The sequence below is a fragment of the Pithys albifrons genome, chromosome 11 (genome assembly GCF_047495875.1).
Source record: "Pithys albifrons albifrons isolate INPA30051 chromosome 11, PitAlb_v1, whole genome shotgun sequence".
NCBI lineage: Eukaryota > Metazoa > Chordata > Aves > Passeriformes > Thamnophilidae > Pithys > Pithys albifrons.
This window is the reverse complement of record NC_092468.1, coordinates 17,244,635-17,262,740: the sequence shown is the minus strand read 5'-3', so window position 1 is coordinate 17,262,740 and position 18,106 is coordinate 17,244,635. Positions and strand designations below refer to the sequence as shown.

At 44.8% G+C, this 18,106-nt stretch overlaps 1 protein-coding gene across 5 annotated transcripts in view; it reads right to left on the bottom strand.

Annotated features, from left to right (window-relative positions):
• Nucleotides 1-18,106, bottom strand: part of DIS3L2 (DIS3 like 3'-5' exoribonuclease 2) — a 183,139-nt gene that overhangs the window by 46,330 nt on the left and 118,703 nt on the right. For all 5 annotated transcript variants that reach the window (XM_071566546.1, XM_071566545.1, XM_071566550.1 and 2 more), the window contains one exon: nt 15,082-15,315. In XM_071566546.1, coding sequence (XP_071422647.1) covers nt 15,082-15,315 — 234 coding nt within the window. The remainder of the gene's footprint in view (nt 1-15,081; nt 15,316-18,106) is intronic.

Below are 18,106 nucleotides of genomic sequence, written 5' to 3'. Positions count from 1 at the left end.
TAGCAGTGGTTACCTGAAGGGGGATGTGACACCACGCTGTCTTCAAACACCTCAAGTCACAGGGAAAGGCAAGGTAAGAGCTGTGGGTGCAGATGTCTTTGTGTATGTGGCAGGAGAAAAAAATGGTTTGGTGTCTTTCATTGCACCTGACTACAGAACAACTTTCCCTTACCCTATGAGCTCTGGAGAATGCTGATACACACTTTACAAATCAGCCTATTTTGTGTCTTCTCTATGACTATTTATGCCTTCCCATAATGTACCCAGTCTTTGTCATTGGTATTGGGAGGATACAAGGAGCTGAGGGCAGATCAAACACAGCAAATCCTATTTTCTTAAGTTTGTTAATGCTAGCTGCTTCCCCTGCTAAGCCATTAATGGAGCTGTGAGAATCCAGGAGCACAGATTAATTCAGCACCCAGGTACTGCCTCATGCCTGGAGGGATTTCTGTAGAGTTGCACTGAAGACAGATGAAAGCTTGTAATACCCTCCATACAAGAGATAAACCCATTAAAATATGAACAGTCCCTGTGCCGACACGATAAGGGTTCTGCCAGGTAACTACAGAGATCACAACAGTATTTCTAGGTTGTTATATCTGCCATTAAACTGGAGCTGGAACTATGAAGACATAGAATATCCTGCTCACATCATGCTGATCTCAGTTTGACAGACATGCCATTCCCTTCCATCCCTTGGGGTGCTACTGTGAAATACCTGGCAGTCCTGAAGTCCAGGCCTACACTGCTGACTCCAGCTTTGCTCATTTTCTGGGGATAATCTGGACTTTCTGGCAGCATGTTACAACCTGCCAGGACTGCAGGCAGTTGTGCCGTGTCCTTGGCCAAACCTTATCCTCTGACATGATTAGCAGCATGGAGATGAAAAGACTTCTCCTGCCTTACACACTCAGCCCACTGTCTGCTGCACAGCATCTTCTCGAACACTGTGTGCCATAAAACACTCTGCATTCCACCCAGGCATTGCTGACTCCCTCCTCCCTGGGCAGAGGTGGGTGCCAGGACCTCCTTTCCCTTACTTCACCAAATCTCATGGCATGTCTAAGCACAGTTGCTTGATGCAGAAGCAGGAAATCCAAAGCTTTCCAAGGACATTCCTGCCCACTTCCATGGACAGCAAGAGCTGCTGCTGTTACCACAACTGCTGGGCTCCCCTGGGAAGGGGCTGGCTGTGGCTCAGTTGAATTCCTCTGGCAACCACCTGCTCCTGCTCACAGTTCCCTATGGACCCCACAGCTCCTCTGTGACAGGCAAAGAAGGAAGCAGGAGTGGATGGGGTCCAGGAGACTTGTCCCAGTGAGCCCAGAGCCTGCTGGCAGCGGGACGGGCACCCTGCCCTCCAGCTAACCCATGGCCAACTGTTCTCCTCCAGCTCCAACACAGCTGCACTTCAGCAGAGGAGCAATTTCTGCATGTAGGTGCTTCAGAAAGGGCTATGGCAAGGTTCACATTGAAAAGGTGAGGTGTAAACTGTAAAGCATTTTTGTATAGCCAAATTGATGTCAGAGCCCGTGACACTGCCATCAGTCCCTGGGTTGGAGTGTGGGGGTGTAGGATCAGTGATCTTCTTGTAGCATGGACACACAGCAGGCTGTTACAACCTTTTGTTTCACACAGTTATTTAACATGTGTAAGGGGCTCAACATGGTTTATGCACAGTAGCTGTGGTTTCCAAGCAGTACTGCATTTCTTCAAAATGAAAATACATAATATTTGAAAACTATTTTTAAAACCAGTCACAAACCTGCAATCTTTTACATCATCACTCCTTCCTCCTATCAAACCCAAAACAGTCACAGAAGATCAGCGAGCTCATGTGTGAGAATTTGGCTGCAAGGATCTCATGTGAGCATGTGCACACACACACAGAGGGAAACTCAAAGCTGTAATTCAGGTACAATCTACGTTTAAGGTTTCAAAGACATCCAGGATATAGTCCACTGTTTAGAGTTGTGGGTATCAACACACTGTATGCAGAGCAAGACAATCTAAGAGCTGAACCAAAGCATGAGGTTGTTTATTTAACAATCTGCCTCAGCAAGTGTAAGGTTTCCTGCCCCTGGGAGTTCAGCATACTAGCACCTGATCATGTATCATCCTAAAATCTCATCACAGCCTTCCCTTGCCAGGACTGATCCCATCCACTCCTAAAGCAAGTCACAACACAACCGAATCTCAAATTCCCATTTTTAATATACCCCTCCACATGGCAGCATCAGCTGGGGCAGGGAAATCTTAGAAAAATCTTTAGAAATTATCCTTAGAAGGCATTCTGTAGAGCCACTCTCCCTAGAAATGGCTGGCTGCTGTGGAGCATGGAAGCTTTTGCAGAACTCTCTGGTTTTTGCAGTAGTCTTGCATAAATCGGGTTTTCCAGTTCCCCAGCTTGATGGACTTGGGGCTTTGTTGGGTTAATTTTGTCCAGTCAGCCCTGGAACAGGAGTTGTCCATACCAAAGTGGTAAATTTTAAAGGCAGAAACCAACACCATATTTTACAGAGACAGTCAAGTTTGTAAAATTAGTTATTCATTCCAACAATACTAAAAGGAGACACACCACTTTCTCAGTCATTTTTCCATTCGTAGTATTTTGTTTTCTGTTTTTTAAACTCATGAGCCTAATCCTTAATTTCTCTATGGAAAAGCTGGAAGAAAAGGATCACAGGGAAGAAGGATCAGCCTGCTAGAGCATGCACTGTGCTTGCTCTCCCTTTGGAGAGGTTGCTGGGTTTGTGGTTGAGATTATATTTTTTAAATACATTCTGAAAGTAAATAAATAAATAAAATTATCTCCAGGCATCTGTATTAGTTTGTGAAGGAGACCCAGACAATGCATGGGGAGGCTAGAAAGGAGCCAGTAAATTCTAAGGGTGTAGAACAGGAGAGGGGATTATGCCTGGTGATTAAATTAGGCGATGCATGAATACATTCCAATGCACAACATCACTCAAGCACTGGACAAAACATATGGCAACAATGGAAAGCGCTGCTCACAAGGTCACCTTTAATATGATTATCCATGGACGCCTGAAAGGAGATCTCCCAAGTACCAGTGTGCTAACCCTCCTTTGAGCACCCTGTGAAAGCCTTTGAGGCTCTGTGAACCCAGCACAAACGGCCGCTGTGTGTTCAGGGATGTGCCCAAGTCCATTGAAAGAAGGACACACAAAAAAAGGAGCCTTGAGGCCGGCTGAGTGTACTGGGAGTAGTTTTTGTTCCCCACTCGCAGGGCACTGGTGGGAGCCGTCCCCAGGGTGTCCTGCCTGACAGCTGGGTCACCACACGGGCTCTCCTGCCCCTGCTTGGACTTTTCAACTCCACTGGCCCACATTCCCCGGCACGGCTCGCCCCTTTGAAGGGGGAGAAAGCGCCTCATCCATCACTGACACGAAGGCAGTTAATTCAGTTCTTTACAACTGGAAAGGCTTTTGCTGTGAGCAGGAGGGAGTGCAGGAAGAGTAATGAAATCCAAAAGGGAGCCAAATGATGCTTTCCTCTGCTAGACGCCAGCGCTGGCAGTGTTTGCTGCTGGCACAGCACGTGGTGGGTGAAAGGAGACTCTTTTGTGGTATGCCATTAGCTACTTCCAAGGCCCCAGTTCATGTTTACCACAGCCACAGTGTTACTTCACTTGGTATTTTTTTCCAGTTCTGTTGATCATACTGCAGAACTGACCAAGTCCATTTGGAAGACTCTCTCACAGAAAGCAGAAACAAATTGCTTTTGAGAAGACTTTTCTTTCCCTTCTCTAAACCAAACCTCACACTGCTTTCCATAAACCCAACCTAAGGCTGAAATCCCCAGTTAAAACTGAAAAGCAAAGATCCCTGCTAGGCTTTACCCACACTGGTTAGCACACAGCCATGCCACTCGCCCCTGGGGATGCCACCAATGGGAGCACCGAGCTGTGCTGCCCGGGCTGCACGAGAGGGCATCTCACACCACAGCATTGCTCTGCAGACCCAGCAAGTAACACCCTGTCACAACTGCAGCCAGCAGGTTGTCCTGTTGACTGTAACGGGAAGAAACAGTGACATCAAAGATAATCTCATGTGAGTCACCTTGCATGACAACCTTGCTGTAATCAGGTGAGACCTTCAGATTGCTGAACTCTACCCCAGAGGACCTTGGCACACTCAGCTGAGTTCCTAGCAAGATTTCTGCGGGCTTTAAGTATTTCAGATTCCAGGCAATGACTAACTGGAGACACGTGAGGGACAGGCTCAAAGGCAACTTCTTTCACACACTTTGTATCTGCGTGGCTGGAGGGTCAAAGTCATGGTGACAAGGCCAGGAGGAACTCACTCTGCTACACAGGTCTCATCAACAAACAAACACCATACAAGGCTGCTACCAGATGAGCTCCTGATACTGCCAGGAAAAGGAAAGGATCACCTCCTAAAGCCCCTTCCAGTTTTACATTTCCAAGATGCCAAAACTGCAGCTCAAGCCTTGCCCTAGCACAGCCCAGGCACTGCATGGTCACAGCTGACATTCCATAAGCTGGGAGATTCCTACCATCTCATCCCACAGAGTCACCTTGGATCCTTCTAGTGTATCTCTTAGACTCTCATTGAATCATTTCAAGGAACCTCTACGAATGCTTGAGAATTTGAAAAGAGATGACCACTCTGCAAAAGGATTTCTAGGTTGGTCCCCAAGGGTAAGGATAATTGTCAGCAGTTCCCCCCAGCACAATGTTATGGATCCATCCATACATCTTCCTCTTACTCCTACCAAAACATGAGACACCAGTAACTCCCCAGATCATTTAAACACCTACATGTTGCCCATTGCCTTATTTAAATAAAAAAAACCAAACAACCAAAACTACAGAGAAAGGCAATGCAAGTACAGTATTTAAGACTATCAACCATCATTTTCAGTAATGTTTGAAAATAATAAAAAACAGAGAGCTGAAGTGAGAATTCAAAACCTCAAAGTAATTTCAACCATACATACATGAGAAGGCAAAAGTTTATACATGATGCAACAGAAAAAATGACTCACTTTCTGAAGTGCCAAAGTCTGTTTTAGTTCATTCTGCCTTCTATACCTGCTAAACACATCACCAACTGAGAAATCATTTAATAAATTGCATTTTTTTAAATCCCATTTTAGCTATTTAAGCATTTTATTTCCTAGTATCATGGGTCAGGTTCTACTCTAACATGCTAATCAGAAGTAAAGTGTTTGCTGGATCAGTGGGCTTTTTTCTCAGAAAAACAAAGGTAGTCTTGAGATTAAAACAGAGACCTTGAAATTGAGGTGAAACTGCAAACCTAAAGCTAATGCAAAACCTCCCGTTGACTCATGGGACTGCAAATTTCTCAGCAGTTGCCAGAAGACACCCAATAAGCTACAGCTCTGCAACCCTCACCTCTGCAGGATCAGATGGATCAAACCCATGGTGGCCAGTTTACTTTGACTGTCAGAGAAGACATAAATTAAATTTTGTTGTATTCAGGCTATGTTGGTTTTTTGTTTTTGTTTTTTTTTTAATGAAAAGCAACAGTGATTGCTTAGTTAGTTGGTATTTCTGTGACAGAAACAAGTTTTCCAAGTCCAGTTAAAGAAATTACCCACAAAACCCCCCTAACAGGGATTTTCCATGGCTGGATTCTTCCAGATGTCTCAAGCCCCTCACACCACTCTAGTCCAACAAACCTGTGAGGTTACTTTGCTCGCTGCCTCTTGCTCTAGTTTTCATGTGACCATCAATATAATGGCAGCTCATCACAGATGGGCAATGGACTGTGCCCAGCTTGGTTGGCAACTAATGAACACAAATGCAAGATATCTGCTATCAGCTGAGATCCAAACTGGGAATGTGCTTCCTTCAGAGGGCAAAGTTTAATAGTGTTGGCAGATTTAAGACACAGACAATGCAACAACTTGTGCATACTCATCTTTGGGGAGAGATGGATGTTTGTGCCTCAGGATGGAAGCAGGAAGCACCAGGGAATCACAGTGTATCCCACAGGCAAATGCAGTGCTGCACAAAGAAGGAGCACACTCAGGGAGGAGGACTTTCTCAAATCTGATCAGCTATGGACAAATCTCAGAAACAAGTGCAACGTGGACCAACAACCTTATCTGAGATGTCATGCTTCAAGCTCCTGCCTTACGCAATTCTATTTTCAGGGGAAATCCATACTCTGAATTATGTTAGCTTGCTTAAAAAACTTCCCTGTTACCACATGAAGCTGCAGAAAAGGGCAAGATAAATGATCCAGACTACTTAAGACAGATTCAAAGCCACTTTCTTTCAAAATAAACCCAAGAGGTTGCTCAATAAAATGCACTCCAAATGAATCACTGCAAACTTTAGCAGGGCATATAATTTCAGAAGATGTGAGCTTGGACTTGGATTGTTTAAAGATAAATCCAGCAGGCACTGGTTCCTCAGATGGGACAGGATCAGCTCCATCCTCAGCTCAGCTGTGGTATCTTGGCTAAGCCATTTTCAGTCTCATTTCAGAGGGCTGTGAAAACCACAGGTGCTTTCTGAACTTCTTTGTACTTCAGCATCTGTATGCCATGGATCACAAAAGATAACACATCCCAGGACTCAGAAGGAGTGATTGTGCCCAGAAACACCTGATAAAATGAACTGTGGTCATGCAAAGCAAGAATGTTTTCCCTTCTCACTTTGGAATTGAAATGAGAAATCACAGAACTGTAATGTCTGAATCTTTCATCTCCTTCCAAATGTTGTCTTTTGTCATTATACAATTAGCCTTTCTTCCATATACTGTTGGGTGAAAACAGAATGGCTCTGACAAAGAGCTGCTACATCTTCACCTATGGCAGACGGATCACATTTGAAGTTACATCACTCAACACCAAGTGACTCCATCTAAAGAGGATGATGGATTAGCCATGCAGTCAACTATAATTAATACCTGAAAAAAACCCTTGTCAAGCTTCTGTTCAAATACGTGATAAACAGAATCTGGAACAACAAGAGACTTTCTGATGACGTCTGTTCATCAGCAGGGAAGAAAAACACCATCAACTGGAGGGCAAGACTCTCAAAGCAAGGATTGTTTCCTCAGCAGAAAATGTAAAATAAGAATTTCCTCCCAAGACTCACCCCACGTGCACCTCTACACAAACACAAGTTTTTCTGGATCTCTCTTGCTATCAGAGACACTGAAGAACCAGTTTATTTCTGCCTCATTAAGAACCAGTTTTTCCATCCTGACCATCTTTCAGTACAGCCATCAGAAGCCATTACTCTCCCTATCACCCTCAAAAATACCAGTGAGTGGCTTGCTTAGCTGGATGAAGCACTGAATCCTCTGTTCACCTGAACTATCAGCATCACATTTGGGACACATTCCATCATCACACTAAGCCACCACCTGCCACAGATGCCCTCTTCCCCCTAGAGATGCTTTGTGGCACTGTCTAAGGTCCCTATGAGCAGGTGACCCCAGGCTCTCACAAGCACAGGCAAGACCCATCTGTGTCCAGCTAATACAGGAAACCAAGAGGTGTGTACTTCATGTGTGAATTTGGAGTACTTGCACAAACCTTCAGCCTTGCTTGCAGGTCACCAGGTGATGACTGTCAGCTCACCCCAGTTCTACAAAGGCTGATCACTAACTGGATTCAATAGAAGAAGCCAACCAATTTGGAATTGATGTTTTACTGCCCACTGCAACTCTGTCCCATGCAGGCAATTGAGACTTCCATGGGACAGCAGCCCATTGGCTTCATCATGACACACATGGGTAAAGCCTGAGAACTGACAAGACAGAGGAGAGAGACCACCTGTGAAACACACTGATTGCTTCTGCATTGCAGAGATGTGCTGGTCACAGTTCAGCCCTCTGTGCTGATGTGCCTTGTTTCTCTGCTCTGCACTGTGAGATGTGTTTGCTGGGGACCAGGATAAAAACCCCGTGTCCTTAAAAGGGCCAGCAATACACAGTAGAAACAAAAATCACCAGTTCTTATTCAACAACTGTCAATAATTAACACGAGAGGAAGAGAATGGTCAGCCTTGGCATAAGGTGCTGGATTTGACCTGGGAATCAGGAATCGGACCTGCCAGCTCTGCCACCAACATAGCATGTGAGCTCAGGCAACTGTCTCACCTCTTCATTCCATTCCCATTGTCTGGAAGGATGGAGCCGGCCACCCCTCTGATACTTGCTCTTAGGCTAGCAGATGAAAGAACAACTGATGCTGCTGCTGTGTCAAACAGCATTCCAAAATTAAACCATAAGACCTCTTTTTCATGGAGAAATTTCTCACCTTGCAGGTCTGTGGCAGATTTAATAAAACTCAAGAGTTAAGCTGTGTTTGTTTAGAAGAAAACTACTCATACATCACCAGAGGACTTGAACATCAGAGCTAGCGGCTGGAATACTTACTCCAGGAAGAATAAAGTCATAATCCACTCTTGCATTACTGATGGTAAATTAATGCCAGAGCACCACTGTGTGGGGAGCTCCTTCCTGGCTGTGTTTGCCCAGACATCTGGCTGCAGTGGCTCCCAGCACGATGCTCCACAGCCGAGCCCTGTGTTCCAGTGTCCGACTCTCCCCTCCTGCTGGAGACAGCTCGACCACTTCACCACCTGCTCCTGCTGGGACACAGCTGCTCAGCTCTGAAAGAACGATTGGGGAACGGCGGGACATGTGCAAGGACATCAATCCTGCTCACACCCCTGGGAAGACTTCATTAAAATCCCAGGGCAAAAGATTAGACACAGAGAGTTTTCCACTCAAAATCCTAATTTAATCAAAATACTTTAGAACCTACTGGCAATTCAAACATCTCCATGCAAGCAAAGAGATGTTCAGCCAATGCACTTTCCCTCCGTAACACAATCCCGCAACGTCCTGCATGGATCCTCAGACTGCCTGAGCTGAGCCATTACCTGCTCCTGACCACAACGGTGACACTTCACGCTTGCCTACCAAGTACCGTGTTCCTCTGTGATATTGTAGGAAAGAGATGCCGAAAATCATTCCAACTTTGCTGATGCACCTTTGCACGTGCATTTCAGTTACTCCTGCAAGTTAGAGCAGCATCCACCAGTAGGAAGCTGTGGCCTCAGATGCATGTTCTGACATTTTAACTGGGACTTTGCAAAAGACAAAATTCCAAAGGAAATTAATCTCCAAACACATCCAACATTCCCCCAGCTGCCTTATGTATCACACAGTATAAGCAACTGTCCATAATGATCGTATAGCACCTGCTGTCCTCATTCTGGGTTTCAGTGATGTCTCTTTAACCAGACATCAAAGAGAAGGAGCAGACAATGGTGGAATTGTGATAGGAAGTGAATAGTGAAAGCTTCTTGTCAGTCTGAGTTTCCATTTATATTACAGCACTGTACAAACAGCCCACCCTGCCTCTGCTGTCACGTTCATGCACAGTTCCTGTAGCAGCCTCTTTAGGGAGGTATCATGGCAGTTTTCAGGATTCTATAAATGGGCCTGTGGGATTTTCTCCTGAGCAAAAGCAAGTGCCCGAGCAGGTACCCCAATGTCACGTCTCAGGCAATAAGCATGATGACCTTCTTTTTGAGACTGGCCAAGAGATGCAGCCAAGAGTCAGGGGCTGGAGCAAAGCTATTTACTGCTCCCCAGAAAGATGCATGCACTGAGGCTGTGTAGGGGTAGCACACACAGCAGCTCTGAACAGAAAACCTAAACATCACTCCAGGGAGTACTCAGGCCAGGATGACCTTTCTGCCCCAACTGCATTTTAAGACATAAATTCAGTACATGCTGTTAGGGGAAACATAGGCACACTCAGTTAACTGAGGTCGATTGCAAAAACCCTTTGCTGTCCCATTTAGACAGTCGTTCCAGCCCAAAGGGTCTTCCACTCATTTACTAATATATTGTATTTTGCATACAATGACTGTTTAACCAGGACAGAAATAGTTATTACTTTCATGTAGCAATAATAAAAGATCTGAATGCTTACTATACAGATACCAGGCAGGAAATACAACAAAACAATTTCCCATAATTATTTCCAGCAGTCGCTCATACTGGAAAAGTTTAACAGTGATAGTAATTAATCTGTGGTTCTTGAGCTTTCCAATTAAATAGCATTAGTAGCAGCAATTGTCTAAAACTACCTGCTTCTGTCCTATCCCATTAGCCACAGCTAAATATGAAGTTTCCCAACATACCACGTCACATCCTGCACCTACAGTGTCCTTCCTCCTCCTTGTTTTCTGTGTGAATGGCTTGAGTCAACTTCTCAAAGCTGTTTGCACCAAGTAGGCAGATTCAGTTCTCAAAGCTTCAAGAACTATACAGAGCTGGTTACTGTACACAGTATGCCACACACCTGGGGAGTTTGGAGCTGGCACTCTGCACACATTCTGGTGTTTGTTTGGGATCTCTGTGCTTGTTTCCCTGTATTTCCTGAGACAGAAATGCTCTGCAACTTTAGGAGTTCCATCAGCCTTAAATAAACAAAGCTATTCTCAAAGACCACTCATCTCCTTATCCCCAGCAGCCATGGGACAGGACCACAGGTAAGGTCTCCATTGTGCTGAAGAACAACACAATTTTTACTACCTCTAAGTTATTCAAAACAATAGAGAACCAAAGGGAAGAGCAACCCTTGCACAAGACAGTGGCATGGTACACAGGCTGAGAGCAAGCAGAAGTGAGATCATCCATTACCAAGTCAACCCTTACATTTATGTAATGTTCTCATCTTTTGCAATTTTTGTAATTTTTTTTAATTCCCTTTTCACCTACACCTGCAAAGCTGAATGCTTTGCAGAAAACAAGGAGAGAAGGAGAGAAGCTATTCTACCAAATGATTCAGTCATTAACTGGTCTAAGGCAGATGCATTTTGGGTTGTTCTTGCAAGAAACTTTGGTTACTGCTGCTGTTTGAGCACCCAGGTATAAGTGTGCTGACAAGGGCAGAATCACCAGCACAACAAAAGGCACGGCTCAGCTCACAGACAGTTGTCATAGAGACAGATCAGCATCCTGGGGTATTCTCATTTTAAATACACACAGAAATCCTTTTTAACCTGTCTTCCTGTAGGCATCCATCCTTGTGATTCATTTATAAACTGCTGAGGCCAAAAAGAGAACCATTTATCAGCACGTCTCCTCTAGGCAGGCTGGAGCTAAGGAGCTTTTCTGCAAACTTGATGATTTTTGTTAAAAGCAAGTTTCTATCTGATTCTCTGGCTACTGTTTCTAAAAGCTGCGGGCTGGGGAAGTGATCCAGCTTCAAAGTAACCTGGCCAGGAAAAAAGGAAAGCTGTGGGCTGTGCTCATTTTGCTTTTGAAACCAGGTCAGATCCCTGCTCTAATTTGTAGAGTGGGTCTCTACATCAGGAGCTGTGAGAGGACACCACAGGGGTGGCATTTCATGGTCCTGGGCAGGGAGGAGATGTGGAGGGGAAGACAATATTGTAAATATCTGAACATTTTTTCTTAAAGTCACATACAAGGCCTCTTGCCTTTACATCTAAAAGCTGCAGCTCCAAATGAGAAAGAAAAGAAATATATTAATCTCTCTCTGTGTGGACAAAGTTTCATAAGCTCCTTAGCCACTGAAGGTGCAAAGTCTATAAACCTCTAAAACTCAGCTCAGCTGCTTTTTCAAGGTAGGGAGCTGGTGGGCAGCACAGGAAACTGTATTCTAGGGGAAAAGCCCCAGAAGGGGCCTGCGAAGACAGCTGGATCCCACCGAGTGACAAATGTGTGGCTCGGATTGCACCCAAGGTACAGTGCAGCAGGATTCCCTGCAATCCCATCAGGATTCCCAGACCTCTGCAGAAGCATGAAAGGAACTGGGGAGGGAGGGAAGGAGTGGGTTGCAGGTATGAAAGTTGCCACAGCCAGGACTAAACTGAAGCAGGAATTAAAAATTACACAGCCCCAAAGAAATAGATATATACTGACAATGAACCCACAAATCCTAAGCTTTCTGGACCATATGCTATCTCCATAATGTCTCAAGGTCTTCTGTGTGAGCCAGATAAGTTATTCCTAATTTATTAAAAAAAGTAATATATTCTTTATCTGTTGAGTTACAGAGATTCCTTCTTCTAAAATTGCTCCTAAAAGATAAAACCATGGGCAAGCAGATGCTGCTCTCATATTGGGTCATAAAAATTCAGCAGTGACATTCAAATAGGAACATTCCCCTCAGAGCAGCACAGCCAGCCCAGCACTGCTGCATCCTACTGGAGCCATCCTGCGTCAGGTCCAAAGAACTCCCTGGCCAACCAGTATTTCTTCTGTTATAAAGATATGCCCATGAATGGATTAATCTGAGAGTTGTTCTTGGTTTTGGGGAATAAATCCTAAATTATACAGATACTATGGAGACCAATATCATTCCAAAGAGAAAACTGAGGCAACAGGGAAAACACCAGCCCAAGGCCACCACAGCCAGTGCAAAGGAGGATGTCAGACTCTTTTCCCCATGGTTTTCCTAATACCAACAAGAAGCACATGAGCATCTCACACTGAAAAATGGCAGTGGAAGGAAGAAAAAAAAGTTGTCACTGTTCAGTCAGGAGTGATCCCATGGTAGACCTCTCAAACATAATGCAATATATAGGAAGAGGGCTCATATCCCTTGACAAAAAAAGTGCAGGAGTCATCTATGCTCAGTCATCCCCTCCCATAAGACTGTGGGGTGATAGTTTCCTTCACTCATGTATTTATTTGGAATTCGATAATTCTTTGTCCCTGGTTTCCTGCTGGAGTTTGTCTTCCATTGTTCAGGATTTACATTACTCAACAGGAAATCAGTGAGAGGTCCAGTGATTAGAAAGGTGTGTTTTCCATTCGGACCCACCCTTGCTTGCTCACTTGGGGCTGCAAGTGGGACACGGAGCACAGCTGTGTCCATGGGAACTCAGGAAAGTGGGGGAGCAAAAGTAGAGGGGCTTTTGAAAAGACACAGACTGCTTTGTCTGGCCAAACACTGTGGGCCATGTCCACAAACTGATCCCTCACACACTGCTCATACTCGGGCCTTACAGCAACCACTTTCTCCATGGGCTGTGGAGGGTGTAGTTTATCAAAACACAACTATCAGGGCAGTACTTGAAAAGAGTAAGTATGGTGGACGTGTCCCTTGATCTAAAATATGCTTCCTTCTCAAAGACCGTTACTTTGACAGTTTTGCCAAGGGAGAGAGATTCTGCACAGTGTAAAGTGCCACTTGTGAGATTATAACTCAGTTTATCATGATGGTTAGCAACAAGGCTGAGCAGAATCAGAGCTCTCTGGTGCCCTTAGCTATGGCTTTTAACACCAATCTCACAAATGATGCTCCAATGTGTTCTCTTTAATGGCTCCTCTGTAACAGCACAGAGCAAAACAAAACACCACTAATCTTTTCTGGGGTATCACTGGAACCAGGTGCTTCCCTGGCCAAATCCTCCCCTTGGAAATGTCACAGCTGTTTAAAAACTTATTTTCCCTAAGGTTAGTTTGGTAACAGGTACTCGACTCAGGGTTACACAGTGACTGCTCAGCACCACACTGTAACAGTGAGTCCTGGAACACAGCTGTGAACTTTCTGGCCCACAGCTCCCAGTCACTCGGACTGTTTTTCCATGCCAGACGCTTCCAAGGCTTCCCAGTTAGCTCATCCCATGCAAAGCCTGGCTTTTTTATGTTTCTCTACAATTCAGAGAGTGCTTGGAAACAAAGGCCCAACTTATTAGTCATTGCATGCTAAACCTCAGAGAGGGAAGTCTCTGTTCCAAAAGAGGTTTTAAGAAAACTTCAAAATGGAAGTATGATTTCCAAAAATTATTTTAATATAATTTTAAGAATGACTATTTCCTTTGAGCAAGGACCTTAAGCAAATGTGTTTGCTCCAGGCTCACTGGTGTGCCAAACCAATCCTCCAAGACCTCCTACAACAGATGTAGGCAAGGTAGCCCCACAAACCACAATGCCACTAGAAATTTTATCCTAAAGCCAAACCCCAATCTCCTCTACTGAAACTCAAGATACAAATGTGTCATTCTGTCCATCTTAGACATGGAAGAAAGCACATTGTCTCCTCTTTACAGCAGCCTCACCACAATAAGCCATGTGTTTTGTCAGGGAAGCTCACAAACTACAGACACTTTTGCTCCTGTTGCTCTGCAAGGATTTCTCTAAAATTATACCTTTCCTGCAACTGGAAAAAACGCTACATGCTGAGTAAAATGGAAAGGTTACAACATATGTCTTACATACAATAGTCTTATTTAGACCTCTTACATGGCTTCCTTCTTAGCAATACCCTTATGTTGACTCATGCTCATTTTGCAAAATGAAACAATAGAGGCTTCCTTATATTAAAAGATTATTTTGTGTCCTGCTCAGAAAGACCACTGGGTTCTATAAATTACTGGAACCTCCTATCCATAAAAACTATCAATGGCCACTTCATAGCAGCTGAACATCATATGCAAAACTATTTTTGCTGTGATAGCCTAAAACATCTGGATCTACTTGTAAAATAGAAATGACACATACCACAACTGATACAAGATTATTTAAATCACCTCAGACAGAAAACCTCCCCACTAACATTTCTTTCCCTGAAACACACCCAACACTTCTAAGTATTATCTTAGATAACTGTTAGCCATTTTCCCAGCACAGAGAACTGCTATGAAAGCTGTGGAAAACAAGAGCATTGCAAGCACAGAAATGAATGTGGAGGATGAGCCTTTCACAGTGAAATGTGCACTAAGGATATCTGAACTGCATGATAATTAACAACACTGTGATGATTTGTTTCACTGCATGAATTACATACCCAGCCCAACAGGGTTTTAGGATTTTGAAAAATGTTGAAAGATGGACCACTCCTTAAAAAACAGGAATTTTTTTTCTTTTAATCCTACTTTACTTAGTGCTTTTGGTACATAATTTGATGCTGCTCTTAAGAAGGCACTGGCACCAAAACTCGCCTTTCTAATCCAGCCTTAACTTCACCCTTTGAGTTTTTAGACTCATTAGGAAATTCTTGTGGAGTAGAAGGTGAAATTGCATTGGAGGAGCGGGAGCCCCTTAAGGGGCTGGACTTACTCACCTGGTCTAACTGCAGGGCACCATCGGTGAAGCGCTGCTTGCGCAGGTTCTGGGCAACCCGGTGCAGGTTCAGCACAGCTGCCTGGATCTCAGCTATGGAGTGCTGAGGTGAGACAGGGGGCAGTTCTTCAGGTGATAACACCTTCCCAGGGCTTTCAATCATACTCTGTGCATGATCGTAGCTTAGCTTCACACAGGAGCAGATGACTGTCCGCCCAAACCACTCGTCAAGGATCTGCAAAATTGGAAAGTGTAAATTCATCTGAGGACTCATTCTTCCAGTGCACAAAAGCTTGGGAAGTTATGTAAACATCAGAAGGAATGACACCAGACCTCACCACTGCCTGTGATCTTCAGGTGAAGATCTTGTCCTACTGAGACCTTCAGGCCTTGTGCCCATATAGGTTGTCTAGCATAAAGTAACACTTACATGCATGATATATATAACAATATATTGTGCTGATACATAGGGAACTGCTTGGATCTCCCTACTTTACCTGATTTCCCTCCTTGATAGAACTCAAAAAACTACAGCCCATCCTGGAGCTGACATCAGTCCACGACTCAAAGGTTACCAGGTGAGGGAGAGGCAGCAGGCAGATACACACATGTCAACCAGGATCTCCTACCTAAAACATGGCAGAATGAATTCCACCTCTTTGATTAAAGTGTGGCCACCAGGGTATGAGGGGCTGGCCTTAAAGTACTCTGTTTTCAGGAGTATTGCAGGAATCCCAATGTCTACCTATCACTTGGGAAAGTACCTGAGTAGGACTTTGGTGAGACTGGAGGAGAGATGGACAGTCACCGACCCCTTGTTTGCCTAATCATGTCTATGGTCCTGGGCCCAAACTCAAGCCAGGAACCTTTCTGGGCTTCCAAACTCCTTTGGAATCAAGAGGAAAATACTCTATAAATTGCTTATAAAATTCTTTTACTTTAACCCAGGAGTCACTTCCATTTTAAACTCCCTAACCAAATATCAATGTAGAGGCAGCAATTCAGAATTATTTCTTAAAGCAGAAAGGAAAATCTGTTTTCAGCTGAGATGTATAAGAGAAATTAACAGCTCATCAAGCCAGTGAGAAAGCACAGAAGGACATGGGCTCTTCACAAAAGTCAAGAGCATTGGCATGAGGGCTCTGGAGAGAGACAAAGTCTGTGATAAACCATTCAAAGCACAAGTGTTCAGTGAATGATTGGAGAATTGCAATTCTGCCTTAGCTACAAGTGCCACCTTACCCCTTCATCAGCACAACAGGACAAGGTAAATTCTGCAAGTGATGGTGTCTGGGGAGAACAGCCAGATCTCTAGAACAACCTCAACAAGGACGCTGCTTCAGAAAGGCAAGCCCTCTGCTTAGCAGCAAAGGACTGATCCCCAAAATACCTTTGCTGCCTCCCTCCCTTATGCTTCACAGAGGGTATGTGAAGTATAACCCAGCAGCTCAGAGCTCTGAAAGTTACAGGGCATTTAAGCTAATTTCTAATTCAAAAGTGTTCTAATAGTGGAGATGCAGCAAATGGCATCTTTCAATGTAAAGTGCTCTGACCCTCAGCTCATGGTTGTTCTGTGTGTCTCCTCCCCTATGCCAAGGAGAAAGAAAAGAAGAGAAAGCCACAAAGCTGAACAGGTATGTTGCAACAGTGCTGGCAGCACCTGCTCTGTGCTCTGCTGCATCCCCTTAAACATGGTTCAGCTTCTTGTGGTGATGGGGGATGCATATTTGGTAGGTCAGTAACATCTGATGAAATCTCCTGGACCCAAGAAATCTCCTGATACCAAGCCAGCACAATCTCTGGTGTGGAAGAGGCTGCACTGCTCTTTAGATGATCCAATTCTTGAGCACAGCATGTAATGGCAGCCAGTGTGGCTCAGCTGAAACCCTCCCAAAAGCACAGCCCCTATGGGTGCAAGTCTCTCTCATGGTGTGACATAGCTGTGCAGGGGGCTGAGGTCTTTCTCCACACAAGGCAGTGTCTTGTATCACGTTCTGGAGAGGACGACAGTTTTCAGCCTGGAATACGCAGTGTTTGTATCAGGTTGTATCGGGTGTTTGAGACAGAAGCAATTTTTCTTCTGCACTGTTAGAAGCAGGGCTGTGCTTCAAAAATCAGCAGGCAATAACTTAAAAAGAAGCGTTGCATTGTTTGTTTTCAAATATCTTTCTGTTGACTGTATCTCGTTGTTCCTATAAACGCCCAGCTCTGCTTCAGAGAACAGCACAGATGTAACAATATGGTTAACGCCTCTGTCCTTGGACAGTCGTTTCAGATACATCGTGTCACACTATCCCACTGGAGTACATGGAGCTATGTGAAGTGCTGCTCAGGCAACATCTTGTTACAGCCAATGGAAAATAGCAGAGAAAAAAATCCCAACGTCTTATCAATAGTCACACTGAAGTGTGGAGTTTGCATGGCTTTTCTTTGGAAGAAGCATAGGCTTTAGACTTACTTGCTTTGGAACAGGAACACTGGGAGCTCGGAGGGGCTCTCACCTGTGGTAGTGCTGCTGGGTCTGCCTTGCAGGCTCAAGGTTACAGCACTACTTGGGGTGCAACGAAGTGCTCTTCAGTCTCTGAGGAAGGAGGGCCATGAAGATGGGGAAGGGCCTTGAGGTGAAACCGTAGGAAGAGCAGCTGAGGATACTTGGGCTGTTCAGCCTTGAGATGGGCAGACTGAGGGGAGACCTCACTGCAGTTCCAACTTCCTTGTGAGGAGAAGAGGAGGGGCACTGACCTCTGCTCTGTGTGACTGAGCCCAAGGGAATGGCCTGAAGTTGTGTCAGGGGAGGTTTAGGTTGGATGTTAGAAAAAGGCTCTTCACCCAGAGGGGGTTGGGCCCTGGAACAGGCTCCCCCAGGGAAGTGGTCACAGCATCAAGCCTGACAGAGTTCAAGAAGCATTTGGATGATACTCTCAGGCACATGGCATGACTCCTGGGGATGGTCCTGTGCAAGGCTAAGGGCTGGACTCAATGATCCTTGTGGGTCTGTTCCAACTCAGCATACTCTGTGATTCTGT